The following is an 8,992-nucleotide window of genomic DNA, read 5'->3' as shown; positions in this document are numbered from 1 at the left end:
GTCATGTGTGGCAATTCATGATTGGTCCTAGTTGTCATTGGTAGTTTCTAGGTTGATTCTCCAACTATGCTAGCTGTCTTTATTCCTATTGGTTGTAGTAAAACTCTAGGGCTGTATATAAGCAGCCTTGCTTCCTCACTTTGAGGTAATTAAGCCGCAAATCAATGAAATGTTGGGTTGGTGCAATTGTTCTGCTTTACTTCTTTAAGAAAAATACAACAATGTCTTCAATTATTATAGAATATAAATTATCTAGAGAATGACAACATTGATGGAAACCCACCCATTTTGGTCATGTCGGACAAACAGTAGTTTATAATCGAAATTTTCGCCTATCTAATTTCAATCATAACTTATTGGAGTATGTTCTTTCGAGTCGGGTCAATATCGCCCGTATAAGGCCCAACATGGCAACATCTACTTGAATAAATTACCTTATTGGCTTATTCCAGAGAGAATCCTTTAAACCAGGCTTTAATCACATGAGCAAACAACCGGTCATAATTGTATTGTACGGAGTAGAGGGCCAACGTGGCGGGTTGGGTAGGTTGTGGGTGGATTTGGTGGGTCGTGGGTCGGGGATGATTGACACACGGCCTGCCTAAAATTAGGGTGGGTAGAGTCGTGGGCTCTGTCGAAAAAAATGGACACAATACATGATGGGTCGTGGGTTACGTGGGTCAGGTGGGTCTAATGGGTTTCGTGGGTTACGACAGATGTGATTTCGATGGGTCAGATGGGCTTGGTGGGTTTACATGAGTTTTAGGAACTGATTTGGGTCAGGTGATTTTGGACGATTAATAAAGCGTTAAGAAGTTACAAATTTTGTATGAACATAAATTAATTAAATATTATGTTATCCACTTACTCACATAAATGTGGTTAATGTATATTTACACATAAAATTAGAACTTATTAGCATTTTAAACATACAAAATTGTTTATATCAGGATGAGTTTCGCCTGTTGGGTTCGTGTGTTGTGTGGGTTGGGTTCGTGTGTTGGGTTGAGTGGGTCGGGTGTGCCGTGTCGGGTTGTGTTGGTTCGATGAGGTGGGTCGAAATGGCTGTGTTGAAAAAATTTGAACCACAACACATCAAAATAATATTCAGATTGGGTGGGTTGTGTCATGGGTCATAAGTGTGTCCGACCCACTGTGGGTTGTGTCAAGATGGCCTGGGTCAATTCCGACCCACTGGCCATCTCTAATACGGAGTATCTCCGTATTAACATACTCATAGGCCCTGTTCTTTAGAGCTAAACTGAACTAAACTTAACTTAAACTTAACAGAATATTACTGAAATAAGTAATAAGCAATAAGTAATAACTAATAAGTAATAAGTAATAAATAATAAATAATAAATATATATAATATATACTCCGTAATATATAATAAATAATATATAAGATATAATAAATAATATATAATAAATAATAAATAATAAATAACAAAAAATAAATAAATAATAAATAATAAATAATAAACAATATAATAATAAATAATAAATAAAATAAATAAATATTAATAATTAGTAATCTCTAGTTAATTACAAAATAATAATAAAAATAATAATTAATAATAATTAATAAATAATTAATAACTAAATAATAAATAATTAAATTATTAATAATTAATAGTCCGTAATTAATTACTAAAAATAATAATAAATTATACGAGTAGTAATTAATATTAAATAATTATTTATATATAATGATAATAATATAAATATAAATAATAATATTATTATTATTATTATTATTATTATTAAGTTGAATTGTACTGAATTAAACTGGACTGTAAAATAAGTCTTAAAATTAAAATTAAGTAAAAAAGAACAGGGCTATAGATTCATAGTTCACCTGATTGTACGTAGAAAATTAGCTACTTGAATATGTTAGCCAAAGCTAAAATCCAAACGGATAAAGAAATCACAGTGTCACACACACACCCACTTCAAAAAAAGTCCGATACACCATTATTCTTGTTTGGGCCCCAAACTGTACAAATCCACCTGTATTTTGCCGACTTTGATCCATCTGATCTAATTCTTCTATGTTAACCTTTCCCATTTCTTCTGAAAATTATTATCCCTTACTTGAACAAACAACAATCATCAACAATCATCAACAATCATAACAAACATTAAATTAATCAACAAAACCAAACTCAAGTCTTTAAAAAATCATCAATTTTTGGGATACAAAAAGCCAAACGTCACTCTTCTGTTACAACAATTTCCTGCTAAATTTGTGATTTTGTTCAACAATCCCAAGTATTTCTGAAATACCCAGAAAAGTTCCAATCTTTACCAATGTCAAAACAAACGTACAAAGTATGTTTTTGTTGCAGAAGAAGATTCAAGCTCACAGTTTCCGAGGCCCCACAAGAAATTAAGGCCCTGTTTGGAAATTACTCTGAAAATGGAGTAATGACTTCCACTCATCTTCATCGTTTTCTGGTTGAAGAACAAAAGGAAGATAAAGCTACTATTCAAGATGCTCAAGTCATTATTGATAACGTTAGACCTATGGTTGTTTTTCATAAGTCTGGCCTTAATCTTGAAGGGTTCTTCAAGTATCTCTTTGGGGATCTTAATCCTCCCATTTCTCCTAAACTCGGGGTAATTATTTTTGATAATTTATTGCAACTTTTTTGAGTTTTTGAGGTTAAATTATCATCTGGATATGTTGACTTTAGTGGCTTATGTGGTGGATTTTGTTATTTGGTACAGAGATAGCCATAGAGGTAGTGTTATAGACGGAATTCGATCCAAGGTCTCGGGTACCACTGTTTGTGACATCCATATGTGGTGGATTTCTGTGCTGTTGATTTTTTAATTATATGTTGTAGAAAATTAACTGTGTTGAATTTAGTTTTGGATTGTGCTTACCTAATTTGGTGTGAATTTTGCTTACCCAATTTAGGGTGAATTTTGCCTACCCAATTCAGGGTGAATTTTGCCCTTGGATTGTGTTTTCTAATTGTACTGATTTTTCACTCTGTTGTGGGACCCAGCAAGCTTCTGCAATGTGGAAAGGTAGAGAATGTAGGACTTAATTCGGAGAGTATTGCCTGAATGAGCATATTTATGTTTTATAAAAGTGTCATTTTGTCTGTTGTTTTTTGTGATAGTTGATACACTTGCCAATTAATGATACGGGGAGAGAAACTGCTCATTTGGTAAGATGAAATAAATTTGTGATAATGCTGAAAGTAGGACTTAATATGGAGAGGGTTGCCTGAAGGGCGAGTCCGTTATACACCCGGGTGTACTGTACGTCCATTGGATGGCATGTTTATTACAGTTGAGGGAGGATGCTGTAGTCTGATTCTGTTTCTTTAGGATAGTGGTGGTTGTTCAAAGGATGATGGATGGTTACACCTGATACTTCTTTATTCAGGGAATTTCCATACTCCTTGAATTCTTATGCAACTGGTCTCTATATTATGCTCATGGAGCTGGATATTATGTCATCCATGTTTGCACTCCCAAACTACCTCCCAACCCGGAAAAAAAACATCTTATTTGGATTTAAGTGTCTGCTAAGTTCCTGTGTACCATCTAATTGCTGGTTGTTAGTATCTGAAGGTTATTTCAGGAGCTTGGTTGTGCTTTCTTTGTTGCTTAATCTTTAAAAAACAGTCTGTTTTTGGGTGGGTTTGTGGACCAAAATTTTGCATATTTAAATTCATTCCCCAGCATTTGTGTCACACCTAGAAGAGTCCATAACTCTGCAAATTAAGTCAAATTTTCTGGGTATCGGCAATTGTGCACATTAAGGCTCCGTTTGGTAGGGTGTAAAACGTTTTTATGGAAAACGATTTTCTCATTTTCAATCATTTTACGTTGTTTGGTTTTGGTAAGGGATGAAAAACAATTTTCCATAACTCTCTCAAAGGTGGAGAAAAACCTTTACCATTTGAAGGAAGGGAAACTACTTTTCCACATTTTCACATTTCCACATTTCCTCTTTACCTCCCTCTCCCTTCTTCCCCTCAATTTTCTCTCATTTTCTTTTAAGGAACCAAACAAAGGAAAACTAGTTTGGAATTGTGTTTTCCCTGAAAAATGTTTTCCATGGAAAATCATTTTGCACTGAAAATATTTTACACCAAACCAAACGGACCCTAAAAGAGTGTCAGGTTATGGTCTTATGCAAAGTGAGCAGGTGATGTCATTTAGTTTCTATTGCTGCTAAGGATAGAAACCCATCAGATTTTCTATTATATCCCTCATCCCCCCCCCCCCCCCCTCTTCCCTGCACATACACCAATTCTTAATCCATAATATGTCTATGATTGTGTCATGCGTATTTCATCCATCTTACAGTATTTCCACTGTTTGTAGGTTCACCAAGATATGACTGCTCCTCTTTCGCACTATTTCATATTTACTGGTCATAATTCTTATCTTACCGGGAATCAACTGACCAGTGACTGTAGTGATGTTCCTATCAAACATGCACTGCAAAAGTCTGTGAGAGTGATCGAGTTGGATATATGGCCCAACTCTTCTAAAGACAATGTCGATGTTCTTCATGGAGGGTATGCTCTACTCTCGAATCAAGAAATAAAAAAGATATATTACTTGTCTTCTTGAGTTTGAGCATGTGAAAAATTTCTAACAGTGGTGAAGAATTTTAATCAACTGATTTCTTCTTGCAATACTTCACTTATCTTTAACGTTATCTGGCTACATTTCAACTCTTGTGTAGGACAATGACTTCACCTGTTGAGCTCATTAAATGTTTAAAGTCCATCAAGGAACATGCCTTCTCTGCATCCGAGTACCCTGTTGTGATAACTCTTGAAGACCACCTTACTGCCGATCTTCAGGCTAAAACTGCTGAGGTGAATCTCTGGTCTCATGTTACATTTGATGGTCATTCAGTTGTTTTAGCGTTAATTCATCTTATAGTGGGTTTTAGATTCTTCTTGTTGCGCGTTGTAAATTATCCAAGGATTTATATCATTGTTGTTTTTAATTATCATGTAGATGATTACTCAAACATTTGGAGACACGCTGTTTACACCAGACTCGGAATGCTTTAAGGAACTTCCTTCCCCTGAATCACTAAAGAAACATGTTATGATATCGACTAAACCTCCAATAGTGTACCGTGAAGCTAAAGATGCAAACGAAGATTCACTGAAGATTAGCAAGGATTCCGGAGATGAGGAAGCTTGGGGAAAAGAAGTCCCCAGTCTTAAATCTCATAGTCAGAAGGTAAATTATTTGCTCAGAAATTTCCTCTATCTAGTGCCTCGGATTCTTTTTTATAACATGATGAATGCCAGCATCACGATTTGGACGATGGAGATGATGATGAGGAAGAAGATGAACTTGATGATGACATTAACAAGTCAAAAAAGTTTGTGGCACCAGAATACACGCGTATTATTGCTATTCATGCTGGAAAACCCAAGGGTGGTCTAAGCGAAGCACTAAAGGTGGATCCTAATAAGGTGAGACGTCTTAGCTTGAGTGAACCTCAGCTTGAGAAGGCAGCGATACAATATGGAAAGGATATTGTCAGGTATTTATGGCCAGTTTTAACATTTTGCTCTTAGTGAGCCCTGCAAATTTTTCTTTATGTACAACGTTTTCTATATTGTCTTACAGTGCGTTGACAAGACTGAGAGAATAGATCAGTGAGAGAATAGTTCATATTCACTTGATGAAACAACTAAATGCTTCCTTGACCAACTAAGATACAGATTTTCCCCGAATCTAAACTATTTTCCTTTCACTACCTTTATATTTGAAAAAGAAAGGTTTTGTTCATGGATCTTCTATAACTGTAACTCCAAGGGGCATTTGTTAGGTGTAACTTATGAGGAAATTGAATTTGAGACCTCTGTGAGTTGAGACTCCTCCTGAGGTAACACCCACACCACACTACCAGTGGTGGTTTGTCGACATTGTTCCATCAACTTCTCAGAAGTATAAAGATGAGCGCAGAAATTCTCAGAGTTTGACTTACAATTATTCTAAGTGAAGCCAGCTGCTGTTGGACCTGCATTGCTGCATAATACTGCCATTGATTGCTTACTTTGTTGATGATTTATGCATTGATGGTCACACTATCTTTTGTACATGTTTGCAAATTGGTATTTCTCCGTAGTCTGTCCGAAATTTATAGTGACATATGCTAGTCTGGGATTTATGAAAAAAGTTGTCACATTTCTTAATACAGAAATGGTTTATTATACCCCAATATGCTATTGCTTGTAATTCATAGAGGGAAAGAGGATAGAAATGGCCCAAATATTGTAAAATTATTAGGTTTTAGAGTTTGGGATAATGTGACAGCTAATTCCTGATGGAGGCAGTAGCTTTCAGCTGATTATTTTGCCCCCTTCTCTTCATTCTCTATCCTGAATGTCCTGCGTATGCAAATCATTCTGGTGCAGTTAAAACAAAAATTTCCACATCTTTTTTCCAGGTTCACACACAAAAATATGCTTAGGATCTACCCTAAGGGAACACGAATTACATCATCAAATTACAACCCTCTCGTTGGATGGATGCATGGAGCTCAGATGGTTGCATTTAACATGCAGGTTTTTATCCTTCATTTCTCAAAAAGCAATGAAGCTTGCACATCCTATATTGTTCATTATCCCTATACTGATTGAAAATATATATTCCTCCAATGACAGGGATGCGGAAGATCCCTCTGGCTGATGCAAGGAATGTTCAGAGCTAATGGTGGATGTGGTTATGTCAAAAAACCACATTTTCTTTTGAATAGTGGTCCCAATGGCGAGGTCTTTGACCCTAAAATTAAACTTCCAGTGAAAAAGACTTTGAAGGTTAGCAGCTTAAACTAATTTATTCTATCTCGATGAAAAGTTATGCAGACTGTCTGCCTCCAAAATGGAACTTTCGGTAAAAATGTGCTGGATTAACCTTCTTATTTCTGCAGGTGACTGTATTTATGGGAGAAGGATGGTATTATGATTTCAAACATACACATTTTGATCAATTTTCCCCTCCAGATTTTTATGTCCGGGTAAGCTGCAGTAGTAATACAACTTAATATCTCGAGGTTCTTTTAATGAAATATTAGGCTTGACTTGCAAGTTAAGTCTGCTATTAACGGTTCTTTACCTACACCCCCTCCTTCCATCCGAATTCCAAAATATGCTTTCACTATATCCCAACTTTTCATAATTAATAATAATGGTTTTACAAAAAGGACACTTTATAATTGTTGTGTTTTATAATCTTATATCTATCCCATCCTGTCCCTGTTACGCAATATAAGCAAGGGAACTTTTAAAAATCCAATCATGAACCATTACTCCCTCCACACACCCTTTTAATTTGCTATATTTTTCTTGTTATCTGTGCCTTTTTATTTTTATTTATTATAACTTGTATGTGAAGCTGTCCTCTATTTTTCTCTGAAATTTGGCAAAATACTCATCCATTCATCATATTCTCTCTACTTTCTCACTCTCCTTTAAACTGTGTAGAACCCCATGTAGAAAATGAAAGGGGGCGGAGGAAGTACTACTTTAGAGAATGTAACGGGACATCTTAAAATGGTATTTGGCTATTAATTCTGGACAGAGTAAATATATACTTAACCTTAAGAAGGAGGGGGTTGTGTTTGAGCTGATAGTGATGCTGTCTACTGCATTTCTCTGGTGATTTTGGTCCCCTAAAAAACATAAGAGGGTTGCTTCTAGGGTGTTTTGTTATCTTGAGTTTGAAACAACAGCTTACAAAAGAACTGAGCATTGTTCTGTACAACATGCTTTAAGTCTTGTTTTTTTTTAGGAGGAAAGAAAAACATTATATCTTCTTGGTGACCGTTAGGTTTCTTTTTATTCATCCCAATAAATATTCATTTTCAGGTTGGGATCGCTGGAGTGGCAGCTGATACTGTGATGAAGAAAACAAAAACACTGGAAGATAACTGGATACCGGCCTGGAATGAAGAGTTTGAATTTCCATTGAGCGTTCCTGAACTTGCACTCCTCCGGATTGAAGTTCATGAGTATGACATGTCCGAGAAAGATGATTTTGGAGGTCAAACAGTTTTGCCAGTTTGGGAGATCAGCGAAGGTATTCGGTCAGTTCCACTTTGTAACCGTGAGGGAATCAAGTACCCATCAGTCAAGCTTCTTATGCGTTTCCAGTTCATTTGAGTTATCCTGTTGTATCATTAGCCCCTCGTTTTGTGTGCTGTATTGCTTTGCCGTTCGTTGTGTGTGAAACGTGACAAGTCATTAGATCCACGGAATAACGAGGCATTTGAGCCATCATGCATGCAGTTCAGAGTATTCAGTATGCATGAACTGAACTGCCATTTTGTACGAGTGCTACGAGAACGGTTAGAGGTGTTGGTGACCATGATTTTGTCCTTGTAAATATGGTTCATTTGGATGTTGAGAATACTGTTTTTTTTGTGAGTGAAATTATGATTTGTTACATTCATTTGTTAACTTCTGTTTATGTTTTTCTTTTATTCAGTTGACAGCATGTTCTGTTTGTGTTCTACAGTTTTATGATTATTCTGTAAGTGAGTAAGTCATCTCAATCTTTGGTGCCAAGTACCAGTGCAGGTTCTACAAAAGTCAGAAAAATTGGTCTTGATCAGTCTTCAATTTTGCATGCTAGTAAAAACATTAGAGAATCAACAAAAGTTGGTTAATGAATAAACATCATAACATATTGGCAATTTTTGTTTTAATCAGCATTTAATTCTAAAAAAAATCCAAAAATACAAATTTCTGGCTTAAATCCTAAAAGATGTCAAAATTTGCGAAGTACGATTTTTTCATTAAATTCTCAATCTACCATCCGCGGTGGCAAAGAAAAACGGCATAATTTTTGTTTTTGTTATGATCAAGTGATCTATACTGTTTAGTAGTAAACTAGTAAAAGTTACGTGTGTTGCACGTGGTTGTTCTTTTTAAAAGGATAGGATAATTGTATTTGTTTGCCTTCTACTACGTGCTACTTAATTTATTTATATG

The 8,992-nt window shown here is 35.6% G+C and overlaps 1 protein-coding gene across 1 annotated transcript; it reads left to right on the top strand.

Moving 5' to 3' along the window:
* Positions 1-1,912: 1,912 nt before the first annotated feature.
* LOC110801699 (phosphoinositide phospholipase C 2) lies at positions 1,913-8,511 on the top strand. The gene is made up of 9 exons (XM_022007102.2): positions 1,913-2,621; positions 4,350-4,546; positions 4,717-4,852; positions 4,998-5,228; positions 5,300-5,538; positions 6,448-6,565; positions 6,665-6,817; positions 6,931-7,017; positions 7,868-8,511. The coding sequence occupies exons 1-9, from the start codon at positions 2,313-2,315 to the stop codon at positions 8,159-8,161; spliced, it is 1,764 nt and encodes a 587-aa protein (XP_021862794.1). The 5' UTR covers positions 1,913-2,312; the 3' UTR covers positions 8,162-8,511.
* Positions 8,512-8,992: the final 481 nt, after the last annotated feature.

The sequence above is a fragment of the Spinacia oleracea genome, chromosome 1 (assembly GCF_020520425.1).
Source record: "Spinacia oleracea cultivar Varoflay chromosome 1, BTI_SOV_V1, whole genome shotgun sequence".
In the NCBI taxonomy this organism is placed as follows: domain Eukaryota; kingdom Viridiplantae; phylum Streptophyta; class Magnoliopsida; order Caryophyllales; family Amaranthaceae; genus Spinacia; species Spinacia oleracea.
Note: the sequence above shows the minus strand (reverse complement) of the source record. Positions and strands in the feature narration are given on the sequence as shown.